The 18,720-nt window shown below is 38.8% G+C and overlaps 1 protein-coding gene and 2 pseudogenes across 1 annotated transcript; 2 read left to right on the forward strand and 1 right to left on the reverse strand.

The window, feature by feature from the left end:
* Nucleotides 1-8,951: 8,951 nt before the first annotated feature.
* LOC103339632 (uncharacterized) lies at nucleotides 8,952-9,750 on the reverse strand. Its single transcript, XM_008242964.2, has one exon. It carries the CDS (start codon nucleotides 9,679-9,681, stop codon nucleotides 9,106-9,108), a length of 576 nt encoding a protein of 191 aa, XP_008241186.1. The 5' UTR covers nucleotides 9,682-9,750; the 3' UTR covers nucleotides 8,952-9,105.
* Nucleotides 9,751-10,035: 285 nt separating this feature from the next.
* On the forward strand, nucleotides 10,036-10,344 carry LOC148914724 (mavicyanin pseudogene; annotated as a pseudogene).
* Nucleotides 10,345-17,614: 7,270 nt separating this feature from the next.
* Nucleotides 17,615-18,240, forward strand: LOC148914725 (mavicyanin pseudogene; annotated as a pseudogene).
* Nucleotides 18,241-18,720: the final 480 nt, after the last annotated feature.

The raw sequence follows: 18,720 nt of genomic DNA on the forward strand, positions 1-18,720 counted from the left end.
ACCTCACCGGCAACAGCGGCAGCGGCGGCTGACGGGCCAGCTTCAGCAATGTGCCTGAAGTTGTTGGTATGGGCTTCAATGACATTCCTCACCACACGGTGGGCGTTTTGGAGATCACGCAAGGCCTGACCGGAGGCGAAAGCCTTGTCACAGTGACAGCATTTGAAGAGATCTTTCGGGCCAGAGTTGGCCGTGCTGTCTTCAGAGTCACTGTTTGACATGGTGTGGACGATGAAAACAAGGGAATTTAGACGAGATCGAGAAAGCTAGAGAGAGCGAGAGAGAGAGAGAGTTGGGTTGGAGGAAATGGTGTAAGTGAGAGGGGGTTCATAAGGAGTGAGAACGGACTTGAACTTTTAATGCAGTGAGATTCTGGACAGATTTGGTCCTGTGAGAGCTTTATGTATGTGCATTTAGGGATTGAGGAACTTCTTGAGCCAGCCTAAGAAAAACTTGCGACAAAAAAAAGCTGAGCAAACTGGATAATCACATAATTTTCGTTTTGTACTTTCACATTAAGACAGCTTTGATTTTTGTTTTTTACTTTCTAAAAGGAATCTGCATATATAATTGCAATTACACAAAGTTTATCACATTGAAAAAAGAGCCTTAATGAACGAGCCTCATATGTGAAACGTATAATAGCTGATTACATACTATATATGAATTTTCGAAAAGGGTGATGATTTTGGAATTACAACGCCTATATTTCTGTACCTTTCCTTAACGGATCATGGTTTTGGTATGAATGTAAGTTGGTCCAGTTGGGAATGAAAATCTAGAGGGAAGGCTTTATTACCATGGCATTTTAATTAGCTGGTTGTTTCTGGGTTGGTATTAGCTGCATTGGATTTTCCTAGTCCAGCTTCGACTCTTTATACTTGTCTTTAATGATATCTGCCCTTATTATACTGCAAGATAGTTAAGATTAGCAGCAACAATTACAACTATAAATTGATTGCAACATATACTAACCAATTTGGGAGAATTGTATTTAGGGCGGCCATCCTTCTCGGCATGTCACATGATTTTCTTGTTTCCATATTACATAAAATTTTAGTAGAGAAATCAATACCATCAAGTCAATCAATCAATGGACAAAGTATATGCGGGTTAGGCCAAGGTTGTGTGTCTGCCCACTTGCACCCAAGTTCGATCCCCCTCCTCATACGTACATTAGAGTAGTTTAGAATATTGCATTTGTCAAAAAAATAAAATAAAATGGTAAGCATGAATTTCCTCGCGAAAAAGTTTATGTCCAAGTATCAATAAGTTTATGTCCAATTTCTATAAGAGTATTTGTGTGCAATAGAATTTCCTCGCGAAAAATATGTAGCAACCTGGTGGGATTTAAGTTGAGCTAAGAATCCCCGGATATGAGTATAAGCACGTGTTTTCCTAAGTGAAACATTGTACAAAATAGACTTGTGGCTCAAAATTTGGAGCATTAATTATTTTGCTGGCTGATGTATTACGTTTGACACTAATATACTGCATTTGAAACTTCTAGAATAAAAAATTATTTTGTCGGGACGTTGTTGCATTGCGTCTGACACTAATACACTGATTGAAACTTTTGGAGAATTAACTATAATTTGTCGGGATGTTGTCGCATTGCTTCCGATAGAAATATATTGCACCAGAAACTTTTGGAGAATCAACGTGTCGGGACGTTGTTGCATTGCGTTTGGCACTAATATAATGCTTGACACTTTTGGAGAATTAACTACCTTTGTCATGATGTTGTCGCATTGATTCCGGCATATATATGCATTAGAAACTTTTGGACAATTAACTATTTTGTCGGGATGTTGTCTCATTGCCTCTTATATACTCGATCTAACACTTATCGAGAATCAAATAATTTGTCAGCAGACATGATACACAAGATAAGTATATGAAGCGTTGTCACATTGCATCTAACACAAATATTGTGCCTAAATTTTTTGTAGCATTAATTATTTTGTGAGTGTGATGTCACATAGCCGTTCAACACTAATATATAGTGGACCTAATTTTTTTTAAAAACATTCATTATTCTGCCGTTTGCCTCATCGACACTAATATACTGCACATGATACCTATCATACAACAAGTGAAATATATCATATAACATAAGATCACATATGACTTATATCACAAACAATATGAAACTATTTTAGGACTACTTGATTCAATCAAGAACCTTATTTAACTATTAGCTGGAATTTACATGTAGTTTTTTTTGTCAAATCTTTTTTTGGCCATAGTTGAAACTTGAATCGAACTTTCAGATTGGATTTCTAGGTTGAACCTAGGAATGATAATAACCATATTTGATGTTAATTTTTTTGCAAGGAACTTTCCCTTTATTGCAAAAATAGTTATAGTGACGAAAATGACCCGGTATCGTCAATGCCTGAAGTGGTGACGAATATCGCTATATTAGGCGCAAAACGGTATTGTGATTGCCAAAACCCTATTGTTTTGACCAAAAAAGAAAGATTGTCTATATATTGTTATAAACTATAGAAATATAAATCTTCTGTGACAAAACTGCACATAAACTTAACACATTTTTTCTAATCAAAGGCTCAAATAAACATCAACTGCCAGTATTTTCCAAACAAGGATGAAATTTCATCAGGAACCACAGCCAGAGCAGAATCCCAGAAGCGAAATGTGGTTATAATTAATCTTGAAATGAAAACCATTTTTCTGAACAAAGAGAGAACATTCCACTTAGATCTAATAGACCAAACGACAAACTCTGACTTGGCAAAATAATAGACAGCCAGCACAGAAAGGGTTGCCAATGCCATGCATCTCTTTTGCTCGGTTGCTCGGCGGAGTTAACAAAAAGAAAAAGAAAAGTCCAAGACTCTTCTAGCTACCGTTGCTAATTGATTGCCAGTAAGAAGAACTGCATCCAACCTGCCTATTAATGAACTTACATAAGATGAAAACAGCACACGCACATCAATAAGATGAAAACAGCAGTTACGAACAAGAAGAAGGCTACTTTAACATATAGTCCATGATGTCTTACAATTACAAATTTGAATTCATTTGAGGAGATCAACTCTCCTAATACATCGTCTGTAAGCATCACTGGCGACAACAACAAGAAAAAATAAAATGGTAAGACATTATTAAGATAAAGAACAAAGCTAAGCTAAAGCTAAAGCTGCTACTCTTCTCTCTCCCTCACTACCTGCCCTAACATACACTGAACTCTTTTTAGGGAATTATTAGTCGCACCTCAAAAATAACTCCCTTGCTACACTCTTTAAGCAGAGTGTGTACATAGATCTGAGGTCGAGGAAATCAATTTTGGAGTGCCGATACTAGCTCCCTAACTCTTTTATTTTTTTGAGAAAATAAATTAGATTATCTAGATAAAGCAAAGCATAGATGGATACATATTTATCATCTGAGGAAAGAGAGAGACAAACACTCTAATATTGACTTATTAGAGTTTGAGACTTAAGTCCAGCTCTTCAGTCTTGGAAGTACTTGCACCACCACCTTGATAAAAGTACATGTACTCCCCATCCTCCCACTCTAAATCAGAATCAGAACCCTCAATCTCATCAAGCAGATCATCACAACTACATCTTGTTGCCAAGCTCAGGTTCATACTAGGCATCACTACCTTCAAATCATCATCATCCTCCTCATAATACTTAGCTTTCTTCTTCTGGTCAGCCCCATCACCATCACCTTCAGGAGGCCGCTTGGTTCCAGACCCAGAAGCACCACCATGACCGCCACCGGATGACGATCCAAACCCGAACCCAGCCTGTTTTGGATTACAATCCCCCGCCATTCCCATGAAATGGAAGAACTCATATTCACACATCTTGTTGTTGTTGTTGTTGGTGGTGTTGACGGCGGAGGTTGTGGTGGTGGTGGTGATGATTTCAGCATTAACGTAATAATAACCAGCTGGGTATGCCCATCTTACAGGGTCTGGAGACAAAACGACATCTCTTTCCCTGTCATTTTCTTCGGCAGCACGCTGCTGCTCGCGAGCAAACAACGCATTCCGCTCCTTACGGTGAGCGTTCTGGTGGCCTCCGAGGGCCTGAGTGGTGGAGAAGACCTTGTCGCAAGAAGTACATGAGTACCTGCAGGAATCACCAGACTGAACGGTATGGAAGCTGAGGCATGCACCAAGAACTGGTGACAAGGGGAACCTAATTGGGATTGAATCCGTTGATGGAGTAATTGGGGTATTTGCGGTGATTGGGAGGTTTGGGGCAGTGCTTGAGCTTTGAGCTGAGGACCTGTAAGGGTTAAACATTTTGGTTTTTTGAGATGGGAAAGAAATTAGAAGGCCAGAAGAAGAAGGAAGGAGAGAGATAATAGAAAGAGGTGAGCTATGGAGCTTGGTTACTAGCTGGCACTTACTGAAGGAGGAGGAGGAGGGCATATAAAGGGGAAAGGTATAGGTTAATTAAGGGTTGCATGGGTGGGGCCTACTGGGTTAAAAGTGAGGGGTTTTTGGGTCTTTTAGTATTTGAATTAAGGAAGGGGTTAATGTAAATTGGTAAGGAATCTAATTTGAAGCTGAAGATGAGGTCTGGGTTAGGGTTTGAAGGCAAACGTGGGAGGAGAAGTGAAGAGTTGTACAAGCTGCATGCATTAGGGGTGAGTTGGCGTCATGACACGTGGGCTACATGGCGAGGAGAGAGAGACTAAACTGGGTTCCACCAAGAAAAACAGACTAATGTAATGTATATAACCTCAGCTTCACTTGCTGGAGACTCACCACGGCAAAGCCAGCTGCTAATTGTACGGTATAGGAATTGTGTGCCATAGCAAGGCTGCTTGTAGATTTGTAGCCTTGTATTGCTAAAATATTTGGGGAATTTTCTGTATGTTATATGTATTTTTCTCGATAAGGAGGTTTATATAGAAGAATAAGGAAAGAATTAAAGCCCTAATTGTATAAGGAAATATCCTAAATATATGTAAAATAAGTAAACTTATTTAACATATATAAATACTTAGTTATTAAAAGCTCAGATTGGTTTCATTCATGATCCTGAAGTAATTAACATATATATATATATATATATATATATATATATAGACACACATCTACACAAGAAAGAAGCTCCTAAATCTGATAAGCAAAAAAAAAAAAAAAAAAAGGTTCGAAGATTATTTTTAACTGTATTATACATTTTAAAATAGTTAAAGAACATCATCATCATTAAATACTAGTAGTAATTGTTTCTCAAAAATCATGGTTTTATTGGGAGAAATACTATAGGGACATAACTACTTATACCAATTTTTGGACACCAACTGATGTGAACCACTTTGAAACAACATACAAGAAATTGCATATTAGTTGGTGTCTCTAGTATTATTATTTTATTTACTTAAGTTTTGGATTCTATATCTCATAGTTACAATCATGCACGGATATTCCTAGTTGAAAGAGCAGTATGTCTCCATACTTATAACATTAATATCAAACTATAAAAGGATACAATTGCATTGTCCGGGAACGTAAGTCAGCCACGCTAGATCATGCCATGTTGAATGAATACCCAAAAAACCCTCTTGCAATCGAGATTGATGATATGTGTACTTTTAGAATGTGATCATCCAATCTAAAACTAATTAGTGACCCAAGATCATTAAACTCTTTTGCAAAGATTTACACTCTCAACATATTCGCTCATGCCAAACACGTGGACAATTCATATTCAGTGACATGGAAACATGTGTAGTCATCGGGCCTAACACGTATAATGTGAGTCGCCCAACACCAATTAGAAATGGGCAAAAAAAGGCTCAATATCATTTGTATATTCTCAACATGTACATATATTCTCTTTCTCTAAACTTTTGGAAAACAACAACACTAATTAGATGGTTGGAGAGTTTTTGAAAATTACCATCTTAGAATATTATTCTTCCCAATTTCATCATATACATCTCAAATTGAAAAGAATCTCAATGCTCTTGCCAGTGGTTTACTTCAAAAGGCCTCTCAATGCTCATGTGCTTGAGTTGTACTAGAAAAAGAGAGAAGTATTCTTGTCTTAATACACATAAATAAGATTCTAAATTATCACCTCGGGTGAATGTATGGAGTTAAGAGAATATAACCAAACAAGTTTGTCTCCTTCCTATTTCACTCAACAAATTTCATTAATACAGGCAATATAATGCCTATGTCATCAACGAACACTTTGGCAAAGGGTAAATTGAGAAGGGGTGAATGTTTTGTACACTGTAATTTTCAGATAATGTGGTGAAGTTTCAAATGTATAGGTGCATTTCAAACACTTCCCTTTATTATTATTATTATTTTTTTGCGTTTGAACAATATATCGAGAATTTATTTATTTTTAGAATAACCTTATTAATTTTTTTTTTTTATTAAATGAAGTCTTATTTTAAAGTGCAAATAACATCTCCCTTCTCTAGATTACTCTGTCTAGATTCACACAATAACTTTTTGCATAACCTTTTCAAGTGTAGGGTTTGGTCACGTTTTTCACTCTTAACTAAGATGTCTTGTTCTCTAATTGAAGTACAAGACTTGCTTCTCCGTTGGCCCTGCCCACAGAAAAAGTTAGCTTCAAGCTTAAGCCATGCAAATCTGGTTTTGGATTTTTACTTCGCCACGTTCTTCATTTCTAATATTTCTTGCAAAGAGGATAGACATAAATGCTATCTGATGCATCCAACGGCCTTCAAATGCTTTTGTCTTTAAGCAAAACAGTGTGAGAAAGCTTCTCTCTTTAAGCAATTATATTGTGTTACACAAAACTCAAGAGTTCTCTCCATCAACCATATATCGGGCGGGGTTCCTCTGAATAGATCATCTTCTTGTTTATACCAATTTTTTTTTTAAGTGATTTCATTAAGAGGTTTAGTCAGACCCTCGGGTGAGTGTGCAGGAGTTAAGTGAATATAACCGAACAAGTTTGGCTTATTCCTCTTTCGTTCAACTGATTTCATTAATAGACCAACATATTGAAACAGCCGAACTAAGACCTCAGGTGCAATAGTAAATGCTCTTAATCACCGAGCTACAAGCCCCTTTCAGTGTATAATATTCTTAGTGTTCGAATGTGAATCTATTAAAACAGCCGCAAGACTATCTTCACTTGGTTTAACTATTAATTGACTTGTTAAGTAAACCCCTCCTAATCAAAATGTCTGGTTCTAGGTGAACCACAAGATGTGATTCTCTAACTGAACTACAAGACTTGCCACTGCGTTGGCCCAACTCACAGAAAAAGTTAGCTTCAAACTTAAGCTATGCTGAGCTCTGCTTGGATTTTTTTTTTCCTTCACCACGCACCCTCTAATTAATTGCCAATATATTACATTACTCCAAAAGATGCCATAAATGCCACAAAGATAACAACGGCCTTCAAATTCTTGTCTACAAGCTAGTTGTAGAAATGGTACACATTTTTTTTGACAAGGAAAAAGCTGAAAAATCAGAGGTTTTAACCGAGACGTACGATTTGTGAGATGATGTGGAAAGATAGGATATGCAGTTACAAGTACTAAGCTAGCAATTGAGGCCCACAAAGACAAGAAAAAGGAAATTAAATTGAGCTAAGGCCTGCATAGACATTTTCGTGGTCTTGGGTTTATGATTAATTGAGGTATGGATACTCTAGAAGTCCATTTCAATTTCTTGGGCTCTTACTTTAAACAAGAATATTAAAATAATGTTTATTTTTCATACAAGCGATATTGAAGGAGGATAGTTTCTCACGCACACTGTCAATGTACCACAGGAGTTCGAATATGAGATCACTTATCTACAAACCATGATTTTAATTATACTAGACTTCGTTTTCTATCATACCTTTTATATCCTACATCTTGTTTTTTCTATTTTTTATTATTGGCCAGATTTCTTTGCTCACCATTTGCTCTCGTTGAACACAGCAAATTCTAATATAAATAACCAATAATATTTGACAGAAGGTTGAGAATGCAAAAATCGTGCCACAATTGGATGGCAAAAATTCTTAATACTAGAAATAGACTCTCCTGTTTCTGGTTGTTTTCCTGTTGAGTTTAGGCTGATCATGAAGAGTCCTGGTCTGCAACTCTTATCAACAATGAAACTCTCATAAGTAATCATATAAACTCTCACGCCATCATTCCACTTTCCTATAAATCTAAACAGGCTGCAACCGGAGTAGGCCTTAAAACCAAACCTTGCCTCTTAAGCAACCTAGCATATCCCCAGCAAATGCCAGAAAGTGGACATTGATACCCAGAATTTATGCACTATGGTACCCAAATACATGTGTGTGTCTGTATCCCCTTGTATTACTTCTTCAAGAATCAATTCAAAAAGCGAAACCGTCACGACGACGAACATGAAAAAATTGTGCAAACCATTGTAGGCCATTGTTTAGAATTCTCATGGAAATGTTGAAGACATTTCGATTTAAGAATACAAGAAAAGCGTTGTTGATCGTGTTCAACGAAACAACTCATTCAAAATACAAGGCTAAAGCTACAATGACTATGACAACTACGATTAAATACAGCACTCAAGAGAAAGATTCCAATTCCAGAGATTAGGACAAAACACACACCAGCTTATAAAAGGAAACCCAATGGCTGAAAGAAACATAAGGAGACTCAATTACACTTTGCATTAACAAAAACTTTCAGATAATTAAAGAACAGATTTCAATTGATTCAGATTCATAGTAAATACATTGAGCAACCCATAAGTTGACCCATAAGAAGTATTTATACTCATTGGCACAGAACTGACAGAAATGAAGTTAGTTCAAAATAGCAGCATTTTGAGCATCTTCTACTACATAGAAAATGTTCCCATCTTAACTAGTTACTGAAAACTTTAAAATCTTTGTTAATAAAGGACCTGAAATCATGCAATTCACTGAAACAAATGAAAAAGAATAACAAAAGGAGTAAAATTCGTCTCTTTTTTGGAGACCCAATGATGAGAAAATTATAAAGCGGCTCAAATTCAACTTAATTGTCATTAGAGAACTACAACACTAATTAGAACAATAACAATGAGAACCTAGCAATAAGTAAAACTAAGATTTAGAACAAACCCAGTGTGCAGTGGAGCCCCGAGCCATGGACCCATCAATTGGTTTTCGGGTCGGGCATGGGGAACAACCCGGAACTGGCACCTCTCGGAGGCGAGAAGCCTAAGAACTTCTGCAAATTTGTCCGAATGCTAATCGAGCAGAGGAAGTACAAAAACGCCATCGAACAGTCCGTCGAATCTTCCCCTTGCAACCCTCTGTGGCTCATCTTCATCACCAACCCAAAGGGCTTAAACGGTAATTTGGCCACCACCTTCCCCTCAAACAGCGAGTTGAGCAGCCCAAAGACGACGAACAGCACGAGCGCGACGACGGCGCCGGATTTGAACTTGAAGAGCGAGAGGTCGCGGCTCGATTCTTTCAAGCTCGTCTCTACCCGGTCGATCTTCTTGGTCTTGGACTTCTTGGCGATTTTGATGGCCGGATCGGTCTTCATGGTCTCGAGCTTCTTCGCGGCTTTGTCAATGGAGGAGCGGAGGGACTTGTAGGAGTTGGTGCGGTAGATGAGGACCCATGAGATCGCCTCGCAGACTATGGCGGTGCAGAACGAGATGCCCACCACTGTTAGGCCGTCTGAGTACTTCAAGCTCGAGAGGAACGAGGTGGTGGCCATTGGGGAAGACGAAGAAGAAGGAAAATTTGGTGAGAAAACGCGAGAAAATTGGAGTGAGTTTTGATCTGATTTGGTGGTGCTTAGATTTGTAGGTGGAGTTTTTGTATGGGCCTTAGTCTCTTAATGGGCCTGACCCATGGGCCTCAAATCAGCCTTGGGGCCTTTTTACATGTCCTATTACAACTTGTAGTTGGAAACCATTTCAGCAATGGACAAGGATAAAAACACACCCTATAAATATGCATGGTCGTGCATTGTCCCTTTCGCACAGAAAAATAATTTGAGCCTTGTTCTTCGATTCTCAATTTGTTTTTTGCTCCTCTTGTTTTTTCCTTCTGCTCTGCTTTTTCAGTCATGGCTTTGAGAAACATTGCTGCTCTGGTTTTGTTTGTGATGATGGTTTTGTGTGGTGCTTGTTCTGGTGCTGTTTATAGGGTTGGTGATTCTGATGGCTGGACTTCAAGAGGTCTTGTTGATTACAACAAGTGGGCTTCAACGAAAGATTTTCACGTCGGCGACACCCTTATTTTTGCTTACAACAATCAATTCCACAACGTGATGCAAGTCTCTGATCAAGACTTTCAATCTTGCAATGCTACGTCTGCTATCGCAACATACACCTTTGGCTCTGACACCTTCACCTCAAAAGGCCCGGTGATGTAGAACGGATGGCAGATTTTATCGCGGTTGAGCAAGAAAAGGGACGTGGTGAGTCGTTTGGCCTTTCAAAACTGCATTCGAAGTTGAAGTTAATTCCAAATAAATTCTGTTTTTCCGTTTGAGTTACATAGTTAATTCCCAAAATAAATTCTGTTTTTTCAGTTTGAGTTACGTAGTTAAGTCTCGAATTAATTCTGTTATTGTTTTATTTGTAATAACTCCCCTAGCGATTACAAGGGTTGAGAGTTGTGTATTTAGGCGGGTTAAATCTAACGTTTTTAGCGATTGATTTTAATCAAATTAATCAAAGAGAGTTTCTCTTAATTTCTACAGGTGGATTCCAGTTTCCTTGTTACTCAAGGTTTTCGTTTGAAACCTTATTTGCTTGTGCTGCGTCAAGTGGTATCAGAGCGGGTCTCTCCCTGTCTTGGTATTCTTGTCTTATCATGGGTGATCGTGAAGCTGATGTCCCAGCCCCAATTACTCGAGCGGATCTGGACGCTCAAAACCAACGGATCGACAACCTAACCACCCAATTTGGGAGATGCGAGAATTGTTGTTGCAAGCTCTTGGTGGCAACCATAGGCGAGGAGGCAGGGATGACGAAAGAAGAAGGTAGGGATAATAATCGAAGAGAAGGTAGAGATGGCGAGAGAAGAGATAATAGGAGGCAACTTATTCCGGATAGTGAGTCAGTCAGAAGAAGAACTTGAAGAACCACCACCACCGCTAATAATCCTCGTAATCGTAATCGTAATTACGAGAATTTTGGCGACTATCGGATTAAAGCAGAAATTCCTAACTTTGGGGAAATCTGAAGATTGAAGACTTCTTGGATTGGCTTGTAGAAGTGGAGAGGTTTTTCGATATTATGGAGGTTCCTGAGCATAAGATGGTGAAGATGGTAGCTTTCGTCTTAAAGCTACAGTTTGTTTGGTGGGATCAATTGCAAAATTCTGGCAGGCAAGGAAAGCGTGGTTCGAACATGGCGGAAGATGAAGTCGCATGATGGAATGATTCTTGCCCACAGTTATGAGCGATTCTCTACCGTATGTACCTAGGTGTGCGCAAGGCACCGTTCGGTTCTGAATATACGAAGAATTCATGCGTTTGGCGAGCGAAACCATTTAAAGGTGACAACCAAAAGGTCGCGAGGTACAACAATGGGCTGAAGATTTCCATCCGGGAAAAAATTGGTATGCAGAATATATGGACTTTGCAGGAGGCGATTAACATGGCATTGAAGGCTGAATTGTTGAGAAGGAGCGCCAACCCAACTTCAAGTAGAACACAGAAGCCTCTGAATATACTGCTGGTGCTTCTAGTGGCTCAGAGATAAGGGAAAGCACAAGCAGAATCTTGGAGGATCGACAAAACCAGCAGATTGGCCAAAACAAAAATTTCAGCGAAGGTAGCGGCGGAATTACAGCGAGGCAGCCCGAAACCAGTCCCAGAATCCGTATGCTAAGCCCATGACGGACATATGTTACCGTTGCCAAAAACAGGGCATCGTTCTAATGTTTGTCTAGAGCGGAAGCAGCCAACTTTATCGAAGAAGCCGATGAAGATGAGGAAAACGATGAAGTCGGGAAAGATGATTATGTAGGGGCTGAATTTGCAGTTGAGGAAGGAATGGAGAAGATTACCTTGGTTTTGCAGAGAGTTCTTTTGGCACCAAAGGAGGAAGGGCAGCGTCATAGTATTTTTCGTTCCCTCTGCTCAATTAAAAACAAGGTGTGTGATGTGATCGTCGACAATGGAAGTTGCGAGAATTTCGTGTCAAAGAAATTGGTGGAGTATTTGCAGTTATCTACGGAGCCTCATGTCAGCCCTTACTCACTAGGTTGGGTTAAAAAAGGCCCTTCGGTTCGTGTAGCTGAGACTTGCCGAGTGCCACTGTCAATTGGTAAGCATTACAGAGATGAAATATTATGTGATGTTATTGACATGGATGCATGCCATATTTTGTTAGGGCGACCTTGGCAATTTGATGTGGATCAACTTTCAAGGGACGAGATAATGTAATTCTGTTCTCTTGGAACAACCGGAAAATTGCAATGGCAACCACACAGCCCGCAAAGCAATCTGTTGAGCCCAAGATGAGGAGTTCTAGTTTTCTAACCCTAATTCACAGTGAGCAGGAGTTGAGCGAGGCTGTCAAAGAAGCGGAGTGTTTTTGTCCTTGGTGTTGAAGGGGTTGTTGAAAATTGGCGGAGGAGAAGGTGACATTCCACAAGATGTGCAGCAGATTTTGAATCAATTTCAGGAACTACTTTCTGAAAATCTGCCAAACGAGCTACCTCCTATGCGGGACATACACCGAATTGACTTGGTGCACTGGAGCTAGCCTTCCGAATCTGCCCCATTATCGGATGAGCCCCAAGGAGAATGACATCCTGAGAGAACAGATTGAAGAATTACTGCGGAAAGGATTTATCCGGGAGAGTTTGAGTCCCTGCGCAGTTAGCCTGTTTTGCTGGTTCCAAAGAAAGACAAAACGTGGCGAATGTGTGTTGATAGCCGGGCAATCAACAAGATAACAGTCAAGTACAGGTTTCCCATTCCACGGTTAGAAGATATGTTGGACGTTCTTGGCGGCTCAAGGGTGTTTTCAAAATAGATTTGCAAGCGGATACCACCAGATTCGCATCGACACTGGAGACGAATGGAAAACAGCGTTCAAGAGCAAGGACGGATTATTTGAATGGTTGGTGATGCCATTCGGATTGTCAAATGCACCTAGCACTTTCATGCGACTCATGAATCAGGTTCTTCGACCATTTATTGGTTCTTTTGTCGTTGTTTATTTCGATGACATTTTAATTTACAGTACCACAAAAGAAGAACATCTTGTGCATTTGAGACAAGTTTTAGATGTGTTGAGAGAAAATAAGCTGTATGTGAACCTTAAAAAATGTACTTTCTGCACAAATAAGCTACTGTTCTTGGGTTTTGTTGTTGGTGAGAATGGTATCCAGGTAGATGACGAGAAGATCAAGGCAATCCTTGGCGAGCTCAAAACAGATTTGTTGAAGCTTCCATGGCTTAGCCACCTTTACTGAAGATTTGTGAAGCATTTTAGCATGCTGCACCTATCACAGAATGTTTGAAGAAGGGCAGTTGGTGGGGAGAGGAGCAAGAAAGAAGCTTTAATAAAGAAAAGCTTTGCACCGCACGGTTCTAGCTCTTCCAAACTTTGAAAGTTTTGAAGTTGAATGTGATGCCGTGTGGGAGTCGGAGCTGTGCTCTCACAAGACAAGCGGCCAATTGCGTTCTTTTCTGAAAAGTTGAGCGATGCACGTCAAAAGTGGAGTACTTATGACCAAGAGTTCTATGCGGTTGTTCGAGCTTTGAAGCAATGGGAGCACTATCTTATCCGAAGGAATTTGTTTTGTTTACTCATCAAGCGTTGAAGTATATTAACAGCCAGAAAAATATTGATAAAATGCATGCTAGATGGATGACTTTTTTGCAGAAATTTTCGTTCGTTATCAAGCATACTTCCAAGACCAATCGTGTGGCAGATCTTGAGTAGGAGAGCTTCATTATTAGTCACGCTGACTCAAGAAGTTGTGGGGTTTGAATGTCGAAGGAATTATATGCAGGTGACGATGATTTCCGGGAAATTTGGATTAAGTGCACTAATCAAGAGCCAATGGCAGATTACTTTCTCAATGAAGGTTATTTGTTCAAAGGCAACCAGCTTGTGTATTCCAGTTTCTTCTTTGAGGGAGAAGCTCATTCGGGACTTGCATGGTGGAGGGTTGAGTGGCCACCTAGGCCGTGACAAAACAATTGCATTGTTGGAGGAGAGATTTTACTGGCCACAGCTCAAACGTGATGTTGGAACTATTGTGCGCAAGTGCTACATTTGTCAAACTTCGAAGGGGCGGTACAAAACACTGGATTATATATGCCATTACCAGTTCCTAACGATATTTGGCAGGATCTTGCTATGGATTTTGTCCTCGGATTGCCCCGAACACAAAGGGGAGTGGACTCTGTATTTGTGGTGGTTGATCGGTTCTCAAAAATGGCGCATTTCATAGCTGCAAAAAGACTGCCGATGCATCAAATATAGCCAAACTGTTTTTCAGGGAGGTTGTTCGCTTGCATGGGGTTCCTACATCCATTACATCTGATCGTGACACCAAGTTCTTGAGTCATTTTGGATCACTTTGTGGAGACTGTTTGGGACTACTTTGAATCGTAGCAGACGCCCATCCCCAAGTGATGGCGGATGAGGTTACAAACCGGACATTGGGCAATATGGTGCGAAGCGTCTGTGGAGAGAAGCCGAAACAATGGGATTATGCATTACCGCAGGTGGAGTTTGCATACAACAGTGCAGTCCATAGCGCCTTTACCGGGAAGTCTCCATTTCCATTGTTTATACTGCTATACCTAACCATGTTGTAGATTTGGTGAAAGCGCCTAGAGGCAAGACAAACCAGTATGGCAGCGTGAAAAATTTGACTGAGGAAGTGGTAGCCGTTCGAGATGAGGTCAAGCAGAAACTTGAGCAAACAAATGCTAAGTACAAAGCTGCTGCGGATAGGCATCGACGTGTTAAAGTGTTTCAAGAAGGCGATTCTGTGATGATATTTCTGAGGAAGGAAGGTTTCGGTTGGCACTTACAGCAAGCTTAAACCGAAGAAATATGGTCCTTACAAAGTGCTCAAGCGGATCAATGATAATGCCTATGTTATTGAGTTACCGGATTCCATGGGAATTTCCAATATTTTTAATGTTGCAGATTTATATGAGTTCCGTGAAGATGAGGTTCTTTATCCAGATCATAACTCAAATTCGAGTTCTTGAGTGGAGAGGACTGATGTAGAACAGATGGCGATTTTATCGCGGTTGAGCAAGAAAAGGGACGTGGTGAGTCGTTTGGCATTTCAAAACTTCATTCGAAGTTCGAAGTTAATTCCAAATAAATTCTGTTTTTCCGTTTCGGAGTTACATAGTTAATTCCCAAAATAAATTCTGTTTTTCCGTTTCGGAGTTACATAGTTAATTCCCAAAATAAATTCTGTTTTTTTCAGTTTCGGAGTTACGTAGTTAAGTCTCCGAATTAATTCTGTTATTCAGTTTTATTTGTAATAACTCCCCTAGCAGTTACAAGGGTTGAGAGTTGTGTATTTAGACGGGTTCGTCTAACGTTTTTTGGCAGTTCAGATTTTAATCAAATTAATCAAAGAGAGTTTCTCTTAATTTCTGGTGGATTCCATTTCCTTGTTACTCAAGGTTTTCGTTTGAAACCTTATTTGCTTGTGCTGCGTCACCCGGCCACTTTTACTTTCTTTGTGGTGCTCCTGGCCATTGCCAAGCCGGACAAAAGGTTGACATCAAGGTCACTCTGCCTGTTCCAGAAAGTTTGATCCCAAGTCCAAGCCCATCACCTTATGGATCCTCATCTTCAGCCTCTCATCAAGAAGAGATGTCACCAAGGTCAACTCTAAGCAGTGCTCCAACTCTGAACTCTTGCAAGCTTGGATTTGCTGTTACTGCTTTTATGTTAGGTCTTTTGGGTTTTGTGTTTTAGAAAGTTGTTGTAATTTTCTTTTGGAGTAAATTAGGTTGCTTTGTGTTTTGGTCCACGGATGTGGTACTAATTGTGGGTAGATAATTTTTGTTATGTATGAAGTTTTATTTAGTTAGTTTAAATGAATTCCTTTAGTACAAAAAAATAAAAAATAAAATAAAACTCTAAGTAAATGTGTAGTTATGGTTGAAGGCGTCTTTGTATATACGTTAATCATGCTAATCCCATGCATGAAAATTGCAGGCTAGTTAGATCAATATTGGCACAATGGGAAAAACATAAAAATCAAACTATATAAAGTTCCTATCAGATCAGAAAGAAATTGAGTAAAATCACTTTTTGTATATACATGTTTAAAGAATCACACAAGTATAATTACTTGATGATTCAACAATTCACCATTCAAAAGAAAGTCTATTAAAAATAAATCGAAGTTTTCCATTAATATTCCATTTCCAAGTCATATCATATATCTGATCTTAGTAACTCGTCAGTAATCTTATGATGTAAAGTGTACATCTTTGAAATGAAAAAAAATAAAAAAAGGATTTAGCCAACAACCCCACCAAAGAATGTGTTTTCAAAACACCCAAATAGAAAGAAAATTTAAAAATGGATGAAAAACACTCGAGTGAAGGGAGTGAAAGCTTTGAGAATGTGAAGGTAAAAAAAGTCTCACAATTGGAAAGTTTGAAAACATTATAAGAGCTTATAAAAAGTTGGGCTACTCCCCCATTGCCAATTAATTTTGGGGTGGAACCTCAACTTTCTTCATGTCAGAGCCAAGTTGCCCATGTGGAAAGCCCAACGGCTACATATACTAAAGGTCACCCAATACGTATTGCCCACGTGTTAGGCCACACGTGCGGGGCGTGTGAAAATGTGAAGGTAAAGAAAAAGTAACACATTGGAAAGTTAGATTACCTTGAAAGGGTTTATAAGAAGTTGGACTATTCCCCCATTGCAATTGGTTTTGGGGTGGAACCTCAACTTCCTTAGAAACAACCAAGATGAGATAACACAGAATTATAGAACATTGATGTAAAAATAAATAAATAAATAAATAAATTGTAGAACATTGATATAAAAATTGAAGCGTTACCATGTGATCCAAGCTGGGGTATGTTTACCCAAAATAACAGGGCTTTTTGCTCATAAAAAAAAAACTCAAAAGAGTTTTGAGAATTTAATCATTGTTTAACAAGTTTCTGGAATATGTAATTTATTAAATAATAGAAAGTCAGTTCAAGTACCTTATTTTTAGTAATAACATTGCCCTCTCTATTTTGGTCAGATTCCAACTAAACTTTTAACTTTATATAAGTCTTATACATTTTGTTTCGTTTGATAAAGGCTTTTCTTATTGTTGGATGAATTCCTGGATTTTTTTGTTTTGTTTTTCCAATAAAACAAAATGGGCCTTGCGCCTTCTTATATTAATCCAATCATGAAAAGATGTTATATTTCCTACTACTAGTAGTATATGGAAACCTTTGACCTAAAACAAATGGTAGTATTTGAGAAACCTTTTCAGAACTGGACAAGGATAAAACCAGCCTCTATATATATGTATATTATATGCAAGGTCGTGCATAGTACTTCACACGAAAAATTGGAGCTTTCTTCTTCAACTCTCAATTTGTTTTTCGCTCCTCTTGGTTTTTTGTCCGCTGTGCTTTTTCAGTCATGGCTTTGAGAAACATTGCTGCTCTTGTTTTCCTTGTGATGATGGCTTTTTGTGGTGCTTGTTCTGGTGTTGTTTATAGATTTGGAGACTCTGATGGCTGGACTTCGAGAGGACTTGTTGATTACAACAAGTGGGCTTCAATGAAAGATTTTCATGTCGGTGACATGCTAATTTTTGCTTACAACAATCAATTCCACAACGTGATGCAAGTTTCTGGTCAGGACTTTGAATCTTCCAATGCATCTGCTATCTCAACATACACCTCTGGCTCTGACACCGTAACCCTTAAAAGGCCTGGCCACTATTACTTTCTTTGTGGTGCTCCTGGCCATTGCCAAGCCGGACAAAAGGTTGACATCAAGGTCACTCTCCCTGTTCCAGAAAGTTTGATACTAAGTCCATGCCCGTCACCTTATGAATTCTCATCACCTTCAGCCTCTCATCCTGAAGAGATTTCACGAAGCTCAACTTTTAGCAGTGCTCCAACTCTTAACTTTTTAAAGCTTGGATTTGCTATTACCGCTTTTATGTTAAGTCTTTTGCGTTTTGTATTCTAGAGAGGTCTTGTAATTTTCCTTTTGGAGTAAATTAGGTTGCTTTGTGTTTTGGTAGACTGATATCGATATGGTATAATTTTTGTTATGTATGACCTTTTAGTTAGTTATTTTTTTCCTAAACCAAATTTTTTTATTATGGTCGAATTTATTTAATTCAAAGTAATTATAATTATAATTTAGAAGGTCATACATAACAAAATTAAACTATTACAAGTTGTCCACGTCATGAAGAAAATGAGTAAAATCACTTTTTTTACATGTTAAAGATAAGAATCACAAAAGTAAATGCTAGAACATTCCACAATTTTAAACGGAAGTTTTTCATTTCCAATTCATATCATATGATCTTAAGAGCAACTCCACCCATTTGCCCGTAGTCATGGCAAGGGGGGGAGCTAGGGCAGCCACTATTCACGTGAATAGTGGTTGCCCTTGCAAAATCAGAATTTTGTGTTTCCACCCATTGCCCTAGCTAAGGGCAGTTACTATTCATTTTTTTGTTTTATTCACAATTTTATTTACCTCAATAATTAATTTGGATAATATTTTCGGATAAGATTTACGGGTTCCTACGTGTCAAGACTATT

Source organism: Prunus mume, linkage group LG8, assembly GCF_029339155.1.
Source record: "Prunus mume cultivar Tortuosa linkage group LG8, ASM2933915v1, whole genome shotgun sequence".
NCBI classification, from domain to species: Eukaryota; Viridiplantae; Streptophyta; class Magnoliopsida; order Rosales; family Rosaceae; genus Prunus; species Prunus mume.